Source organism: Rattus norvegicus, chromosome 12 (assembly GCF_036323735.1).
Source record: "Rattus norvegicus strain BN/NHsdMcwi chromosome 12, GRCr8, whole genome shotgun sequence".
Taxonomy (NCBI): domain Eukaryota; kingdom Metazoa; phylum Chordata; class Mammalia; order Rodentia; family Muridae; genus Rattus; species Rattus norvegicus.
The window spans coordinates 50,906,916-50,926,716 of record NC_086030.1 but is presented as its reverse complement, the minus strand read 5'-3'; the positions used below and the strand labels follow the sequence as shown (position 1 = coordinate 50,926,716).

At 48.5% G+C, this 19,801-nt stretch overlaps 1 protein-coding gene and 1 long non-coding RNA gene across 5 annotated transcripts in view; one reads left to right on the top strand and one right to left on the bottom strand.

The window, feature by feature from the left end:
* Positions 1 to 17,577, top strand: part of Pitpnb (phosphatidylinositol transfer protein, beta) — a 49,054-nt gene extending 31,477 nt beyond the window's left edge. The window contains exons 9-12 of one of the 4 annotated variants that reach the window (NM_053742.2): positions 9,720 to 9,830; positions 12,301 to 12,423; positions 14,737 to 14,820; positions 15,781 to 17,574. In NM_053742.2, coding sequence (NP_446194.1) covers positions 9,720 to 9,830; positions 12,301 to 12,423; positions 14,737 to 14,784 — 282 coding nt within the window. In that variant the 3' untranslated portion in view covers positions 14,785 to 14,820; positions 15,781 to 17,574. Of the gene's footprint in view, positions 1 to 6,109; positions 7,678 to 9,719; positions 9,831 to 12,300; positions 12,424 to 14,736; positions 14,821 to 15,780 lie in introns of those variants that run through there. The other 3 variants (XM_006249522.5, XM_063270991.1, XM_063270992.1) reach the window with 3 other exon arrangements.
* Positions 10,570 to 14,667, bottom strand: LOC134481215 (uncharacterized). Its single transcript, XR_010056622.1, has 2 exons — positions 13,611 to 14,667; positions 10,570 to 10,780 (listed from the first exon to the last, which is right to left on the bottom strand). It is a non-coding gene; the product is annotated as an uncharacterized LOC134481215 (long non-coding RNA).
* Positions 17,578 to 19,801: the final 2,224 nt, after the last annotated feature.

Below are 19,801 nucleotides of genomic sequence, written 5' to 3'. Positions count from 1 at the left end.
GGTACAGAATCTGTATTAAATGAAGGTTTATAGTAGGGTCTAGTCTGTATCAGCTGTAAACAAGTTCTCTTCCACCCAGGTGTTTCTTTGGCATTTATTGATACTTAACACATCTGGAAAACAGGACACCAGAGTGGTTTTTGTGGCAAGTGTTTATATTCAGAGAGACCTTGCATACCTCCTCCTCACCTCCTCCCCACTCACCTTCTCTCCATGCCCCTCTCCACTCACTCACCTCCTCTCCACTCACTCCCCTCCTCTCCACTCCCCTCCTCTCCACTCCCCTCCTCTCCACTCCCCTCCTTTCCACTCCCCTCCTCTCCACTCACCTCCTCTCCACTCCCCTCCTCTCCACTCCCCTCCTTTCCACTCCCCTCCTCTCCACTCCCCTCTCCACTCCCCTCCTCTCCCCTCTCCTCTCCACTCCCCTCCTTTCCACTCACCTCCTCTCCACTCACCTCCTCCCCACTCCCCTCTCCACTCCCCTCCTCTCCCCTCTCCTCTCCACTCCCCTCTCCACCTCTCTACTCACCTCCTCCACTCATCTCCTTTCCACTCACCTCCTCCCCACTCCCCTCTCCACTCCCCTCCTCTCCCCACTCCCCTCCTTTCCACTCCCCTCCTTTCCACTCACCTCCTCTCCACTCCCCTCCTCTCCACTCACCTCCTCTCCACTCACCTCCTCCCCACTCCCCTTTCCACTCCCCTCCTCTCCCCTCCTCTCCACTCCCCTCTCCACCTCTCTACTTACCTCCCCTCCACTCACCTCTCCCCTCACCACCTCTCTACTCACCTCCTCTCCACTCACCTCTCCCCTCACCACCTCTCTACTCACCTCCTCTCCACTCACCTCCTCTCCACTCACCTCTCCACTCACCCCCTCTCCCCTCACCTCCTCTCTCCTCACCTCCTCTCTGCTCCTTTCCTCTCTGCTCACCTCCTCTCCCCTCTCCCCTCCACTCACCTCCTCTCCACTCCCCTCCTCCCCCCTCACCTCCTCTCCGCTCACCTCCTCTCCACTCACCTCTCCACTCACCTCCTCTCCCCTCACTTCTCCACTCACCTCCTCTCCACTCACCTCCTCTCCCCTCACCTCTCCACTCACCTCCTCCCCCCTCACCTCCTCTCCCCTCACCTCTCCCCCTCACCTCTCCGCTCACCTCCTCTCCCCTCACCTCTCCACTCACCTCCTCTCACTCACCTCCTCCCCCTCACCTCCTCTCCACTCCCCTCCTCCCCCCTCACCTCCTCTCCCCTCACCTCTCCCCTCACCTCTCCCCTCACCTCTCCCCTCACCTCTCCCCTCATGAGGTAGGAAAAGCAGCACCAACAAAGTCATTGGAACCACTACAGAAGTGCAGTGTACCACACTGAATAGAGTCCCTTAACAAAGCTTATGGGCTTGGTGGCAGGTTATTTTGATTAGTTTGATAGACAGGAGGTATATAAAAACCCAAGCCTGACCGGAGCAGACTGTTCACCCACAGGATTTTCTTGGCAGCCAAGCTCTAACAGGCTGCTGACAACCTTGGAGCAGTGCGGTCCCAGCTGCTCCTCCAGAGGACACTGAGGTGGCGCGTGCTGTTCTGTCTGTATCGTAAAGTGTCGAGCATCAGCTGAGAGGGGGAGGGATCTGACTTTGTTTCGTGGGAGATGACTCACTGCAGGGTATAGTAGTTCACACCTTTAATTTCAGGACCCAGAGAGTCAAGGCCAGATGTACATAGACATGTTCAAGGCCAGCCAGAGCTACATAGTCAGACCCTGTCTTAGGAGGAAAAGAAGCACAACTTGTCTTATTTTCACAATTGTTTTCCAGGGTATAGTTTAAAACTCTTCCAGTCTAGTAACCTTGACTAGAGACGTAATACTCGGGAAGTGACAGATGTCACTCACAGTGACGAGCAGATTCCACGAGCATCATCTGAGTCCAGGCCAAGGGATTTGCAAAGTCCCCACCTAACTCCAGGGTCAGCCCTTTCATTCAGGATAGTGACTCTCCAAGGCACCGTCCCTGCCAATGTGGCCCTGCTTCCTCTGGTGCTGACTCTGGCAAACAACGCTTTTACAGGGGATGAGGAGGCGGAAGGCCTCAGAAAGTTCTGAGTTTTTCTCCCAGTTGCCGGTGTTTTTGAAGTATGGGTTTTGCACACTTGTTCTGCTTAAGTACAGAGGGTAGGAATTCTCGGGACTCCTGAAAGGCTCCTGACTGGCCATGGAATTACTTGATGTTTGATTTTGGCTCCGTTTTTCTGGTTCTTAAGAAATAAGAACGTGCAACTAGCATGGCTTCTTCCTGCTTTGTTGTGGTGATCTGTGTTTATGCTCGGTCCTTGATCTCTGATGATTTAAAATTCTGGAGTAGCTTAAGTTTGTTTGGTGACATGATTTCATGCGGGAGCCACTGCTACCTGTGGTCACCATGTAGGCCAGGCAGCCCTTGGACACTCAAGGGTGGGCAGCTCCCCCACCTCAGCCTCACAGATGCTGAGGACAGGCGTGAGCCATGGTGGACTACTGTGCCTGCAGAGCAGATGCTACAGTGGCTTCATAGTGCCCTGCAGAGAGCTCCTTCCATCCACTGTGGATGGATCACTTGCTCGAGCTGGTCACGTGGTGGTAGCTGCAGGCACTCTTAAAAGACAAGCAGCTGCTAACTGACCTTCATGACTTGTGAATATCCCAGGTAGTGAAGTAAAACAGCTAACTCCACTTACTGGTGTGAAGGAACATGAAGATAACCCCTTGGCAGTAGTAGCTGAGCACATGTGGGAATAGGCACTTCTGGACGTGATAAGCAGGCCAAGGAGGGGTGGTAGTTGGGGTTTCTCTACTTCTGAAAAGCAGTGCAGAGCAGGATAAGGCATAGCATGAGGAGCAGGGACCCTGGTCCTACAGAGGATACCCCTTCTCAGATGGAAAGTTCTGTTTTCATGGGAACTCAGGATGGAAATGTTTCTCAAAACAACCAGTCATGAAGTTTAAAAAAAAAGAAATATGTGTAAGTAGCAGAAGTGTGTGTGGGCATGACAGGACGACTGCTGAGGTGTGCCACACTCGAGGTGCCATGGAGGCTGGAGAGCCTGTGGCCTCTGTGAGACCTTTCATCCTCCAGCTGCTACTTCAGCAGAAGGCTGTGACTACCAGTCCATATCCCAGAATGGCTCCAGGGTAAGAGAAAAGCTCAGGGTCCATTGATTTGCCTGGCTGTGTGTCTTCAGTGCTCAGGAAACCCAGAACCTTGGACAAGTGTTCTGTTACTGCTACACTCCAGCTCTGCTTTGACACCTCCCTTTCTTGTATGGAGGTACTTCCTGTGGTATTTACTGGCTCTATTCAGCTGAGAGGAGGTTCCCTGTGGTCCCAGGCAGTAATACAAGGACACAGTTAACCTTGCTGAGTGGCATGTACAGGTGCTTTGGTTTATAAATGAGAAATGTGGCCAGAGAAACCCAGATAAGACTTGTAGAAGAAACTGTGGTGCCTGCAGGTTCACAGGCCTGGGTACAATGCTCCTCAATGGAGTGAGTGAGGTTTGACCCTGAGGCAGATCCTTACCTGGAGGTCATGTTTCTACCTCTTGTGTGTCATGTGTTATTAACAGTTTAACTCTGTGCTTAGACAATTCACAGAATGGTCAGGGCATCTCTAGTGATAGAGGCACAAAGTAGACTCATCACGTACTGGGAAGGTGCATACATTAGGATGTAGAGATGTATGCTTTGAGCCTCAGTTCCCTAAACTCAAGCATTAGTACCTACCACAGAAGTTGTTAGGAAGATTAAAGGACATGAGTATGTCAAGAAGGTCAAGTTCTTGAGCCTCCCCTTCTTGTATGAGCATGTGTGCATGTGTCTGTGTCCATCCATGTCTCCCCATTGTACATTAGTAGTTAGGATTCATTTGTCTTGGGTTTTCAGTCCATGCCCCTTTTCCTCATGTGTTTAATGAGTCCTTGGTGTGGCTTAGCTGTTAAGCCAAGGCCACAGAGCTCAGAGCATTTCCCACCTGAGTGGTGCAACGGAGACTCCTTTCCCAAGTTTGTCATGAGCACAGGCTTTTTCTCCACTTAACAATATGATACAGATTTTTTAAAACAAACAAAACCAGGAGTGCACTGTAGCTCCAGAGTAGGCCTTAGTCATTTGCTCATTTCCCCCAAGAAGAAGGAAATTAAAAGATCTGAACACATGAATTATACTTTATTACTTGGAGTTCAACATAAAGTGACTTCGTGCATGCTGATAGAGCAATTTATAACCTGATTAAGAATTTTGCTCCAAGGCAGAACTGCTGACAAGCATCGTCCTTTTCCATGGCACTGTTTGCATGCACACACATGCATATGTATGTATAGGTTTATGTTTCCATCTGGAGGATGTGTGTCTGTGACACTGGTACAACCCCCTATCACAAGGCTTCTCGGTGCTATTTTACACGTGTATTCCTCCTTCTCTCCAGTTTGCCACATCTGACCCAGCTTAGATTGAAGATCATGGTGTCATTCTAACCCAACGAAAGGCCTCGTGTCTCTCTTCATTTTAGCAGACAGCTATTGAAGAGTTAAGTGCGTCTGTGCCCACAAATGGATGATCAGTCCTAACTAGGAGGCTGTGCCAAGGCACCGCTTCGATCAGGTCAGGAAACAGAGTTGTCCCAGAAATTCCGGAAGTTTGATGTGTGCAAGAATGTTCTTCCAAGTGCCAGCAGCGGGAGCCTGGCCTTTGAGACGACTGCTCGGTCACTCTGTCTAGGACAGCCCTCGTGGTCATTCTGAGTTCCTGTTCACATTGTAGAAACACCAGTTTGTTTCTTCCGTGTCCTCATGATTGATTTCTCTTTCTACCCCACACGTGTGAAAGGGTGACAGCAGCCTTGTCTGTCAGCTGAGGTGTGAGGTGTTGTGCTGGAGACAGGGGCGATGAGGAGAAGCCGCAGTGCAGCTATGAAAGCCTGCTTACAGGTGGACGCTGTGGCTCTCTCTCTAATGGAGAGTGCTGCCGCTACAGATGCCTAACCGGACGTGCCTGAGGCCCAAAGCAGCTGAGGGTGTGCACCCTTCCTATACTGTTTGAAACCCCATGGCAGGTAACGTGTAGAACTCAAGTTGGTTTCTAGTTAGGCCACATTTTAGATTCTGTATAATACAGACATTTACAGACATGTCATGTTCTCAGAGAAGGTTTACGTGGTTTGTTGACTCCACTTTTTAGATGAAGTCTCTGAAGTGCATTTAGCACTTAGTATGCCTTAATCATATGTGTAGAACTTCTCCCAAAGATGTCAAAATGGACAGGCCCATGTCTTCAAAAATGATGGTGCCCTGGCTGCCTGCTTCTCTTGCCTTGGCTTGTCTATGGAATGCTTCTGCTTCTCTGTAGACCTGTAGGATTCAGGCCTCTGGAACTGTCTGCTGACGGTCTGGGAAATGACTTGGCAGAGCAGGGCTGTGGTTGGGCTCTGAGTCCATCGAGCAGAGCCTTGCAGGTGCACTTGCACAGTGTGGCTTCATCCCTGATGAGGGAGGTGTGAACTGCGCTGATTATTGTGAAGGGACATGACACACTGGCTCTTGATCCCTCACAAGTATGGCCTTCCTGAGTCTGTTGTACCTCTTTTTTATAATCTTACTTATGATTAGGTCCATCCTTTGGAACTTTGTTTCAAAGTAAAGAGTTTCCCACCATGAATCCCCACCCCACTAGAGGCTTCTGGGTGCCCCTGTGGTACTGTTGGTACCTCAGGTTAGGGTGGTCTCCTTGTTCTTCTAAACAAGACTTCCTGTCTTCTGAGTGTGAAACCACTTTGGTTTGTGGCAGTGCCTTGTTTACATGTGCCCTCAGTATACTCATAGTCCAGAGTTAGTAAACCAGTGCCGGTTAGTAAGGTACAAGGCTTGACATGCAGAAAAAACAGTGTCAGCTCAGGCCAGCCCAAGACTCACAAAGTGAAAGCTGTCTAGAGAAGAGAAGACAGCATGCGTTGGAGAATGGGGCTTGCCTGAGATTGCGGTGCACAGGCTTGCCATGGATTCTGTGATCCTGTGTTGACATTTGCCGGTGCACACTGGCAGCAGCCCTTACGGCACATTTATTTTTAACTTTCTTAGTGTGATCTCGGTTGGAAACTTAACACTACAAATTCGGCCGCCAAAACTGAGCATTCTGATTGCCTACCACTAAAAGCTAAAATACCAGGGAGTGTGAACCGCATGGAAGACTGCTCTGCTGCCGAGGAGCGTCAGCTCTGCTGCCGAGGAGCGTCAGCTCTGCGGATCCCACAGGATTCGCTCTGCGGATCCCACAGGATTCTACAGTGAAGTATAGCAAGGCCGAGAGCACCTTGGACTCTTCTTTGCTTCCTAACGTGTGTACTTACTTTTCTGTGTTTGTTCTGGAGGCTCATGCTGGCTGATTGCTTACCATCAAAGCTCCACATACTTCAAGTATTCAGTCACGACGTGTGGCTGCTGCGAACCTTGCTTCCCTGAAGGCCTCGCTCGGCCACATGCCTCAGAGTAACCTAATATGTACTCTTAAATTGAAAACATGATTGGACTTGGGAAGCTTCATTTATAGTTAGTAACATGAAATGTAAGGAATTCTGTGGCTGTACAAATGAGTTCAATGCAATTTTGAAAACATTTTGTAGCTAACTACTAGTACGTGTTTTATTATGGCTGAAATTTGAATTATGTAGGAAATAACCTGATGCTCAGCTCTTCTGTGAGCTCGGGATACCTGTCTCGTGGAATTGCTGGTCGCTCTTCCGTTAACCAATCCCATTTAAAAATTTAATCTATGTACAGCTCACTTATTGGCTGAATAATTGTTTTATGAACTATTGGAATTAGCCCTAGCTGCCTTGATGCGGTAATGAAGTTTTCAGTTTGGGCTGGATTGGAGCAATGTGTGAAAGGTCTTTATTCTATCCTATTCCCTGCCCTTTGGGTTGTTTTGAGAGGAAGTTTTTTTTAAAGCAGTTGAGCTCCTAGGAACTTGATACAGGATGGAACTTCTTTCTGTAGCAATGGAATACCTTTTTGAAGATTATAAATTTCTTTCTTTTCTTTTTTTTTAAATTAGGGGCTAGCGAGGCAACTTAGTGGGAGAACCATTGGTTTTTGCAGAGGACCTGGGTTTGGTTCCCAGCATCCACATGTTATCTAGTGACCAGTTCCTGGCAGGCATACATGTGGTGCACATACATACGTGTAGGCATGAACAGGTACTTGAATGCACATGTGTATGCATGCCACAACATGCATCAGGGTTGGAGGGCAGCTTGCAGGAATTGGTTCTTTCTTTTCATATGGTACCAAGAGGTTGGACTGAGGCAGTGAGGCCTGGCCCCAGGCATTTCAAACAGGAACAACGCCTGAAATACCATGCACATGTCAGCTACTGCAGGAAGCCACGTAGCTTGTGTGTTTCCACTTTTCTTCTTGGATGCCACATTTGCCACTGCTTTCTGGTGACTCCAGTGGCATGCTGACACCTCCAGGAAGACAGACAGCCAGGAAGTTCGGGCAGCAGACCTGTGTCTACATGAGCAGAGTTTAGTCGGTTTGCATATTCTTCCCTCAAAGGGTTGTTTTTGGTTTTGTTTTTAATAACTACTTGTAAATTGGAAGGAAAACAAGAAGATTGAAAATAAATAAACATGTGAGGTATAGAACGATTGCTTTTAGAACTAGAATTTTTTTTGGCTCATTTAATTTTTAAAATAATTCTTATAGCCCAGTGCAAACTATAAATTGCTGTGTTAATTGGCATAAGTAGCTTGCCAGCATCACTAGGAAGCCTGGCTCGCTGTGAAGTTGCTGTGCGCTGGAGTCCAGCCTGTGGAGGGCGCTTATGTTACATTTGACGTGCTCTAGAGCTGAGTGAGTCTCCTCCTCTGTGGGGAGAAGGTTGAAGAGCGCACAGGTAAGCTTTTGTAGAGAAGACTCCTAGGGGTCACAATGAAGTTCTTTGTGACTTGTGGTACCAGGGACTTGTCCCAGCTGGAAGTTGCTTAGGGCTGTTACAGAGGGTAGGGGCTGAGCTGTAAAAAAAGTATAGCCTGAGGGTGTGGACAGGGACTTCACAGGCACTGAATGGGAAGGGCACGCTTGCTTTACCGCCCCATTCACCTCAGAGGAACCTGGGTAATCTAATAGTCTAGCTCTTCCTGTTCACAGAGGAGTGAAGCCAGCGAAAGTAAGGATTCTGTACAGTAGGAGCCACTGATGGGTGCCATGCTCTTGACCTAGTGCCAGCTTGACCCGACTGACCCCGAGCCACGTTCTCCTCATGCTCAGAGGACTCACTGGGCTAAAGGTCCCAGCATGGGTTCATTGCTTATTGAAGAGATGATCTGTGAGAGGCTCACCTTACCATCCGTTCTGGAGAACTGGGCCATCTGAGGCAAGCTGACTGCCCTCATCCATACCAGTGCCCAGCTTAGAGCCTGGCCTATAGTCGAGGGCAGGGGGGTACATGTCAGTTTGGCTGGCCTGGTGGAAATGAAGATATTCTAGAGAGACACTGTGTCTCTCTCATTCTGACTTACTGTTGAAACAATGGACTCACAGCAGTGGAGATTTCCCAGGACTTTTATGCCAGGAGGAGGAAAACGTGCTTGTCAGAGGGGACGTTGTCTTCCAGAAAGAGATTCCATAATAACAGTTCATCAACCCCTTACAGCATGAAACTGAACCCTGACAATGATGGGTCAGTGGAGGGCTTAGGTACATAGCCTTGGCCCTCTATTTAAACTTCAGTCTCACTTCAGGACCCCAAAGGTGGACTTGAGGGGTTTCTGAGTCCCTCTCCCAGTGTGACTGCATCAAGTAAACCTCCTTTTTCTGCTTCCCACTATTAACTTGACTCTTGTTATTGGGTGACTGAAGACAGGGGGCCTGACCTGATCTGACAATGCTTTATGACCCCTGTGTCTGATAGCAGTGGTGTGTGCTATTGGGTGACAGATGAATAGCTCCCACCAAGGACAGCATTGTTACTCTGTCATTGTAAATGTACCTGTTCGTGTACATGCACTCACACACGCACCCTCCCGGAGGCCATGTGTGGCTAAGGCAGAGTTGCATATAATAGGTGATAGAGCAGCTGGATACTGAGGTGCTGGTCTCATCACCCTCTCCAGTCCTCCATGAGTATGTGTTCCCAGTCAAGAAGCCCAGCTCTGGGGTACTCCTTTTCAAGGGTACAGCTGAACCCTTCTCCAGGACAGTTACACAGTTTGGAGGACCATTGCTCACAATATCCTGTTTATCCAAGCAAACCTTGATTTTTCCCATCTACCTCATTTGAGTGAACACCAGTGTGTGGTGCTCTGGGAACTGCAGCTGCATGTGCAGGCCATGGTGTTAGTCTGCATTTGCATCGCTAGCTGTGGCCTTCTGCTATCGTGAACTGCTGCTGTACTTGGAGACACTTGGAAACACAGAAAACAGTGGAAGGTCCTGAGCAGATCCCCTGGGGTGTGGGGGGGGGAAGGGCAGATCCCCAGGAGGTAGGGGTTGGGGGTGGGACTTCCCTGCTGCACTTACCAGCTCCAGTGACACCAGCTGACCTCACAGGTGGATGGCAGGAGAGGAACACTGCTCTCCTGTTCAAGTGATTCAGAACTTCCTGATCCATGGTGGTGGGACATAGCGGTCTGTTTGGGTCAAAACCTAAATACTGATGTCAGAATTTCTTGATTTTCTCATCTAGAAGGAGCTGGCAAACACCCCTGACTGTCCTAAGATGTGTGCCTATAAGCTGGTGACCATCAAGTTCAAGTGGTGGGGGCTGCAGAGCAAAGTAGAGAACTTCATCCAGAAGGTAAATCTGCTCAAGGGGTGGGACTTCCTGTCGGGGAGGATCTGAGAGAAGATGGGTGTCGGAGAATGGTCTCTGAGAGTGTGTTCTCCTTTATGATACCTGAGAGTTACAGTCCCTACGTGTCTGATACTCTAAAAACATCAAATCCATATATCGAGATTTTAAGAGACTTTTTGTCTGTTTAAGATTTTATCTTCTTATGTGCAATGTTTTACCTGTACCAGATAGATATACATGCATGCATGCATGATACATGCAGTGCCTGTGGAAGCCAGAAGGGGGCATCAGATGATGCAAGACCTGGAGTTAGAGACAGTTGAGAGCTATTGTGTGGGTACTGGGAACCCACCTGGGTCCTCAAGAGGAGCAGCCAGTGTTCTTAACCTCCCTGACCCATCTCCATCCCTCAGGGGACGTCCTTGGGAGAAGTACGGTGCTTTCCTGACAGTCGTTGCAGCACTTCAGCACAGAGCCTCCCCTCGGGAGACCCAGTGTCCTGACCACTGCTCTCTGGCACTATGCTGCCTTTGTCTGAAATGTCTGCTTTAGAGGTCTTGTCCAAAGTAGATGGACCCTGAATAGGTGACATGATCCACGGATCCAAATCCTAATTACTTTTTAAACAATGAAGATAGCATAAACAGCTACATGTAGAGGATCACAGTGATGCAGTCGCTTTTGTGCCCAGTGTTGCCCAACATCACACAGAACAAAATGTCCCTGGCCATGAACAGGAAGGTGTGGGAATACCTTATTTACTCTTCCATAGGATTTCCCCCCATCTTCACCGCAAAGATGTGCTTGGGGGCTGGAGAGATGGCTTCGTGGTTAAGAGCACTGGCTGCTTTTCAGAGGACCCAAGTTTGAATCCCATCATCCATGTGATTGGTGGTTACAACATCTGTAGCACAGTTGCAGAGATCCACACCCCTTTCTGGCCTGGAAAGTCACTGTGAGCATGAAGTACATAGACATGCATGAACATACTTAGTGCATATCCTAGGGAGGAAAAGACACCCTGTCACCCCCACCCCTGTAACCCCCTGGATTCCCACAGAGGTTCTGCAGCGCGATAACCTCCCTGCCTTTAAACTACCTACCGGAACCCTTGCTGCTTCTACCTAGTCACAGCTGGCTTGTGAGCACACTCTACATGCTGGCCTTCTCTGTCTTGATCATTGTTACTGTATCGACAGGCCAGTTTGGATACAGAGAAGTTGCTTGTGTGAACATGAAGCTTCTGTTCATGAGGGAGAAGGGACAGTGTCTGCAAAGTGTCCGCTGTTGCATCTACTGTGCTCTCTCTGGGAGAGTTGACTGCAACTTAAATAGTTGGATGTTTAAAGCAGCATTGCTGTACATGATTGTGTGTTTTGTGTGCACGTGCTTGTGTGTTTGTGCATGCGACACACAAGTGCGGTAAAGCACAGCACAGAGGAATTAATGAGGAATTAATGGATGGCACCTCATGCCTTTTGCTTCTCTCTGAGCACGGTGGGCTTTCCTTAATGCAGTGTGTCTTTATCAGAGGTGAAGACTCCAGGTGTAGTCTTACTGTAGAAGAACACGGTTGACTTTTGACCCTTGGCATTTAGAGTGCGTGTCAGTGCTTGGAGCCCAGCAGGAGCATATGGAATCCCAACTTTGTGTGTTGTGTGCTTTAGGCTTCTGTCAGGCCATTAATCCTTTTGCAGGGGCGATTCTGTCTCATTTCACAGGGGCTTTTGAATATGTTTATTTGCCACGCATGGTGAGAATAACACTGGGGTGGTATGGAGAGTGGAAGTTGGCAGGAATTGTGTCTTGTCTTCTGCCATATAGGTCCAGAGACCGAGCGGAAGCCATCATGCTTGGAGGCAAGCACCATTACCTACTGAGCTGTCTTGCCAGCCTTCATAGAATTTTATTATTTTTGTTTTGTATATAATGATAAGAGGGTAGGATTAAGGTTTCTGTTGCTATATAAAGATTTTATATTTTAACCAGGCAGCGGCGGGCACACGCACTTTAACTGGCACTTGGGAGGCAGAAACAGGCCGATCTCTGAGTTCGAGGCCAGCCTGATCTACAGAATGAACTTGAGGGTTTCACAGAGAAACCCTGTCTTGAAAACAAACAAATACATATATAGTTGAGCTGGGTTTTTTGTTTTGTTAGTTTGTTTTATTTGTTTGGTTGGTTGTTTTTTTGTTTTTTGTTTTTTTTGTTTGGTTTTTTTTTTTTTTTCTTTTTGAGACTAAGTCTTTCTATATATCCTGGCTGTTCTGGAACTCACTGTATAGACTAGGCTGGCCTCTGTCTCCTGAGTAATGACTGGGATTAAAGGAGTGCACCATCACACTTGCCTGGTTTCTGCTGCTGTATAAAATGGACTTTTCAAACTAAGCTCATGCTCATTTTATGGGGTGCTTGGGACACACAAAATTAATGTATCACTAATCAGATATTTTTTGCCACTTTGTTTTAAAAGCAAGAAAAACGGATATTTACAAACTTACATCGCCAGCTCTTTTGTTGGATTGACAAGTGGATTGACCTGACAATGGAAGACATTAGGAGAATGGAGGACGAGACTCAGAAAGAACTAGAAACAGTAAGCCTTGCTGTGGTGGCTGTGTCTGCGCTCTACAACTGTACATGCTTAGCGAGGCTGTTTCTCTTTCCATGTTTATTTTCACCAGAATGGAGTTTTCCAGACACTAATGCCCTTCGCCCCTCCTGAATGTAGACTGGAACCTTCTTAGCCTAGAACGCGTTCCTTGTGAAAACACCCAGGTGCTTTGTACCAGACCAGGCATCGGTGTCTATGGCAGGCTCTGTCTCGGTCCTTTTAGAAGGAGGTGCCTGTGGCTCAGTGTGCTCCGCAGTCAGCCCAGTTTCTCCATAGGCAAGGCAAGGCTGGTGAGTCCTCCTGGTTCCTACAGTGCCATCTCCCTGCCCACCTAGCCATGAGCTCTTCTGCCTTGGTAAGCTCTAGGAACACTCCAGTGGTCCTTGGCAGGAGGTCAGGATATAGTTTCATGGTTAAGCAAGGATTTGGTCTTGATTTTTCCCTGGGCCGTGCTTGCCTGCAATTGGCATTTCATTCCCAGAGTGGGAAGTGAATCCAAGGCATGTCCAGGACCCTCCAAACAGTCATCTTGAGTCCTGCTAACAGACCTGGCTCTGGGAGCTCTCAGGTGTGGTATCTGACGGCCCTGAGACTCGACCTATGTGGTCATGACAAGCGGCAGGGAGTCAAAATTTCTGGCACAAAGGGAATGGTGTCTCTGCTGTAGCACAGTAAAGGATTTGTGCCTGCAGTTGGTTACTATGGGTGATCGAAGCAGGCCTGCTTCTAATTAGCCTTACACAAATGCTCAGATGGGAGTATAGTATATATTCTTCATATGCTTTAGCCTACTTTATATTTGAAGTAAACTATAGACAGACTTCAACTTATGAATGGATTTTGCCCCAGATTGTTTTTGCTTGGTTGAATTTGGAAGGTGCTTTCCCATAGAGACTTTTACTGAGGCTGAGACTCTGGGTCTGGTAGGTGGTAGAATGATGGAAGTCTCCCCTTCTCTCTGTTGTAAGGTTGGCCATGGGCATTATTCATTCATGCAGGCAAATGTAGGCCTCACTGCTGCAGTCTTTTGGTCCATTGTCCCCACTCCCATGCTCACTTCTCAACAGTCAGTGCTCCTGAGGAGCTGCCCAGATGCCAGCCCTCCTAGCACAGACCCTTCGCCTGCCCTGTGCTCCCTTGTAGTTTCCTCCAGGTTCCAGAACACTCACCTGTTGTGCTGTCAGCTCTGGAGCAGCTGCTCAAGCTATAGCATGGCTGCTTCCAGCTGATGTTTCCCAGAGCCTAGGCAGACAGAAAACCAGCCCTCGGGGGAGAGCCTTGGCTCTAGTGTGAGTTTGTGCTGGACTTTGCGTTGAGGAAGACTGATCACTGTTAACTAGATGATGAGCTCAGCTCTCTGACCCCTGACCCTTGGACAGAGCATGGCTGGGGGCTGCCGATACCTGAGCACCCCTAGAGAGCCTGGCCTGGAGGTGTTGACTCCTGTTCCCATCTCTGGCAGTAGATCAGAAGGTCAACAGCAGCTCTACCAGTCAGCCATTTGGAAGTAGAACTGAAGATGCTCAGGGCTCAAGCTGAAAAAGTCCCCTGTGAACCTGCTGCACTCTGTCCTGGGCTCTGTGCAAGCAGCTTTTCATCTGTGAATACTTCAGAATTATTTTACATAGATCTCAGTGTTCTGGGCTGGCTGTCCTTATATAGCTCCTTGTGATGTCACAGCAGTGTTTTATTCCTGCGGTAGGGGTTGTTTTAGAGACACAGTATTGTTTGTTTTCTGTCTCTGGTGTTCTCCTTTGAGGGTTTCGTTTGTTTGTTTGTTTGTTTGTTTGTTTGTTTGTGGTGGGGGCAGGGGAGGGGGATTTGTCTATAGCTGTTAGAAATGCCTGCTCTTTTGCTGGTTCTTTCCGTGTTCTGTTCCTCCGTGTCTCTTCTTCGATCCTTGCTCCTAGTAAACCTGAAGGCATTGAGAAGCTGCTCTTAAAAAGACCCACAGTGGCAGCACCTTCATAGCCTCTTGTCTTGTCCAGAACCCCGACCCCAAGGCATTTTTTCAAAGTATATCAACACTTCCCTTGCAGTTGTGTCCCTGATAATTTGCTTCCATAGTGGGTGCCTTTGTTTTGAGACAGATGCAGTTAACTTTTCAGGCTGTTAAAGGAATCCCCCATAAGTTTGTTGAAGCAAGGACCAGTTCAAGAGTCTCAGAACTCCATCCCTCCTGGGGATCCATGAGAAGCAGGCAGCCTCTCTAATTGTTGCTAGCCCCTCTCTCCACTTGCTTACTAACCCTACATAGAATCATTTTAGCAGCTCATGATTTTATTTTACATTTAGATGCGTAAGAAGGGTTCCGTCCGAGGCACGTCGGCTGCTGATGCCTAGATGAGCCCCTGTAGGTCAGAGACATTATCAAACTGTGTAAGTGAAGACCCGGGTAAAAGAGTATCTAAAAGCCTGTGCCTTTTGGTGATGGGGAGTTAACTGATGAGCACACAGGCTCTTGCCAGTGTTGACGGGATTCTACATTTAGAATTGAATGCATATCTGTTGTAGAAACCGTGAGCCTGTGCGTGTCTCACTGGGTCATTGTGTGGGCCAGGTTGAGTGTAACAGTCTCCATCCGCTGTCAGTGTAGCTGCTTATTTAATGTCACTGCCCCAGAAGCTGGTTGACCTTTTGATAGCCGGCCAATTAGTGGACCTGGTTCTCAATAGAGCCTTTTGTCATTCCCAGGGAAATCCAGGATTCCTCTGGCCACACCGTGAGGCCAACTTCGTAGCTCACTGTAGGGCTAAACTGTCCCGAGCATCACAGTTTGCTTTGCAGTCAACTTGACTCTGTACGCCTAACATTTTTCTGTGATGTTCCTTATCAAGCCTCTAAGCCCAAGTGGCATTTCCATAGATGGAGCAGAGAGCATCCAGGCCCACCCCACAGCCCAGGCAGAGAATCTCTGCAGATGTCCCCGAGACAGCAGTCGGGCGTGGGCCGCACCTAACTGAGCCCCCTGTTGCTCCTTTAGTGGAGCTCTACCTGTTCTGTCAGGAGAGGGGGCTGCTTTGTCCAACCAACATTGAGTAATACGTCTGAGATGTCCCAACAGTTCTCCATATTTCATGCTCATGTCAAAAAGTTTTATTTTGTAGTTGTTGTCACTTTGATCGTTAACTTTCCTATGATTTGTTCCTGCTTCACATTTACTTTTCCCCGTAATGACACAATGCTTTGCCATTACGTTAGCATGTCCAGAGTCTTCTTAAACAGAACAAGATTTTAGGGTGCAGTATGTGGGGAACGTTTTCTACTGAAGTTTTTCCGTGTCGAGTCTCAGGAGAGCCTGTGGCTAACTCACTGTGCGCGTCTTTATTTTTCTCACAGCTACGGAGTCAAGGCCAAGTGAGGGGGACCAGTGCGGCCTGCGACGACTAAAGCCACCAGCGTCTCAGTGTTGACGGATGTTTCCAGTGTGTGCCTCTGACGGCTCGGGCACACTTGTGCACACTCGAGGGCACACACACACCCATGCACACACACTCACACTGTATGTATGTCTGTAGCTGTATGTAAAGCACATATGGCTACAGGCCTAGATACACACGAGTGTATATATATATGTACATGTGAAGATGGATCAGTACCTTTTCTCCAAAGTACTGCACCTGTCTTCAGCAGAAATACTAAAGAAAATATTTTCAATATATATACCTGGAACAGATATTAATACCCATCAACATGATGCCCTGGATGGACAAACGGACTGCCATGTGGTGCCCTGTGGTGCTGGCTGGCGTGCTTCGTGAATGCCAGGTGTGGACCAGTGTGTACAGCCTTTGGTTAGGTTTCTGTTTTTTTCAAGTCACCACACACACACACACGTTTAGTCTCAACCCATCAGCAACAACTCCTACAGAAAGATTTTTTCAAATTTTTAGATACTCCAGTGACTCTGGAATGTAAACTCTGGATGTATTTATAACTATTTATTTCTGGGTGGCCACTATCTTCCAGCCAAATCCAACAATATCTGTCAAGTAAGGAGTGAAAGCTCTTTATTGGTTTGCCCGAGGGTTGGGGATATCCTTTTTTAAAAAATTGCCACTTTTTATTGGATTTTTGTATTTTGAATTTCAAGTATTTTTCTATATCAAATCTAGCAAAAAACGGTGATGACGGTTTGTGATTTATAATAAACACTGACAATATTCAGATTCTGGCTAAGCAAACAGGGTGATCAGGCAATTAACCTGAGTGGCACTGGAGGCTGTGCAGAGCACTTCTGTGGAGTTTTGTTTCTGAAATGGCTTTTCTGGAATTACGGCCTGGAGACTGGATGGTCTGTATTGCTCTCAGTTCACAGGGTAGGAGAGTGGTCCCGCCCGGCTGTTTCCAGTTACAGTCCAAGCTAGGAGGAAATGCTGATGGGAGCAGGCACAGCTTGAGCATGACACAGGCCTGTCCCCGTCCTGAGGCCCAGCTAGACCTGGGCCTTGCCGACAGCTCTGCTTCCTCCTCCTGTATCTCCTCCTCCTCCCCCTTCCTCTTCTGTCTCTACTTTCTCCTTTTTTTTTAAGAGAAAGGAGCAGTAGCTGGGAAGGATTTTCTTTTTTTTACCTTTCCGTCTGATGCTATTCTCCTCTCGTCAGTCCTGGAACCCTGACCAGCATCACACTGTTGAATCCTTCAGGTTACACACTGCCTTTTAACCTCCACCCTGCAGTCAGAGCACGGTGGTGACACCCCTTTGTTGACAGGCTTGACCTTCATGTCCCTTCTGCCCTGCCCTGTGTCCCATGGGGGAAATGGCAGAGAGTCCCACTGCATCACACTGCCCTGTTAGCCTCAGCAACAAGCCCTGGGTTCCATGTCCTCTAAGCTCTAGATAAAGGTGGTTATTCCCTGGGCACTGCTGGAAGCTGGGAAGGTCACCACCAGAAGGGTCATTGCCAGCCTTGTCTCCTCCAGTGAAACCAGATCACAGACATCCATAGTTTCTCTGAGAGCTGGGGCACACAAGGAAACCAGAGCCCAGTATGGATTCTTGTGTTGCTCTAGCAGCTGTGGAGATTGAGGGATGTGGTGAATGCAAAGAACCCAGTTTACTTGGCAGTCTCCTGTGTAAATCACAGTAAAACAAAGTGAAATCGAAACAAGAATAAATTTGATCTCAAAATGCCACTTGTGTGCTTGTATTGTTACTTCCCTGGTGCCACATGCTTGGGACAGCACAGACCACTGCTGGCCTTTGAGAGTTCTGGTTTTTACAGCCCTGCTCTGAAAGGACAAAAAGATTTTGCTGTCCGCTTTTCCTGAGAAGTATTTTGCCTGTCAGGTTGTCCCACGAAGATTCCGAGGTGGTTTCCTGCCTTTACTGGAGTTGAGTCAGGTACGTGTCCTGTTAGCCTCAAAAGATTATTCTTAAAGGAAAACATACAGAGAATTTGGCATTTTTAAGTGCTCTGTCAGCTTTTACTATTACATCTAACTGTCCCAAGCTTGTGGCTCTGAGGTGTTTTGTCCTTTAGAACGGTGTTGTTCTGTGCTCTGTATGCTTGCAACACTAAGCCCTGAGGAAAGCCTACTGCCTGGTCAGACTTAGTGGGCACCATGTTTCCACGGTGTCTGCGCTTCCTCTCTTGGTGTTGGCATGCAGCATTAGTGTGCACGATGACCTGTATCTCTCTTGCATTTGTCAACCCAGCAGAGGTTCTGAGGCAAGTAAAGGCAAACATTCTGTCAGTGAGGGAGACAGACATGGGGACAGGCTAACACGAGCTCTTGTGGTATCTTCCCAGGGATAGCGCTGGAGAACAGATGTTAGATATTCACTCAGCAAATAAGAAATCAAAATTGTAGGTAGGCCCCAGAAGCTCTGGGACCTCTCTGAGTTCTGCTCTAAAGCCTGCAGGTGGGGCAGGTGAGAGCCTGCACCCTTTTTACAGATGGCAGCTGCCTTCGCTGAGCCTTCTGTTCCCATGCACTTTCCACACCGCCTCCCCATGTGTGCAAGGCTGCTCAGACCTCCAGCCTCATTCGCTTGGTGTTTAATGTGTCCACTTCCCCAACCCCCCCTCTCAGGCCCCTGCAGACATGTCTCAGGAGGTAAGAGGTATTCAGTCACCTCAGCATCTGTGAGGACACTGGAGTGCCCCAGCCCTCTAGATGGAGAGCATGCTGACTGTGCTCAGGTCAGCTGTGACACAGACGGTCTGTAAAGTTGCAGGAGTCTAGGGCTTGGGTTGGCGTGACCTGGGAAGAAGGAGAGCAGCAGAGACCAAATCCAGCCCAATGTCCCTGAACCTTCCTGGGGTGTCAGGCTGTCTGCCGCTCACCTCTTACATCTGTTTGATGGTGCCATGCCACAGGCCGACTTGAAAACCCTAGAGAATGAATGGAAGGAAACCCTTACAGATAGCACCTGCTCATCTGCCATCTTTCTGTGGCTTGGTCTCTGGGCATCCCCACTTCAAAAGCGGGAAAGGCGCCTAGAGAATCCCTGTCCTCTGCTAGAAGACCCTGAGCTCTGTCTGGGTAGCTAAGTCCCTGAAAGCGTAGCCTAGGAGTGGCGCCACTCCTACAGGAAGCTGCCGCTTGTGAAACAGCCTCTGCTACAGTTCCAGTTCTGACTGGCCATCACTCCTGACTGATGGACGGTGCCCTTGAGTCTCAGTTTCACACCCTATTTTGGCTTGGGCACTTCTCAGAGGCAGGTCACAGCTGTGCTCTCTGTCACCTGTTGTGGAAGTTTCAGTCATGGACCTCATTTCTCCCACAGCAGATGTCCGCCTCTAGTGACAAGACACCTTGTCTAGCAGAGGAGAAACATGATCTGGTTTCTGCCCTCAGAACCTACAAGAGCAGCCTCAGCAGCTCTTGACCAACCTGGATCTACCCTTACTCCTTCCTCCCCAGTCTACAAAGCCAGAAGTTCCAGAGCCCAGAATCCGTCAATCAGCCCTAGCCACTCTAGGTAGGAACTTCGCTGCTTCCCCCAGTCTCAAAGGGTGTTCTTGCATTTGCAGGTGAGATCCAGCCACCCTTCCAATCCAAGACATGTTCCGATCACCCTCGGGAAGGGGGCCGCAAGTCTCATAGGAAAAGATAAGCTTCCTGGGCCTGGTGGCACACAGCTTGCAAACCTAGCACTCAGAAGAAAGGCAAGATCTCTCAATTCAAGACCAGACTGGGCTACATAGGGAGTTCCTTATGAGCCACAGTTGCACAGCAAAACACTGCTTTTTTTTTTTTTAAGGTGGTGCAGCATTTGAGGCTTTGTGTCCTATTTCCTGTGACAGCTGTTTGTCTACACTTGACACAGAAATAGTCAGTGACCTTCATATAGCGTGTAGCCAAAAAGCCATCCTCCTATGTTGGATATCCACAGGCAGCTTTCTAGAACAGC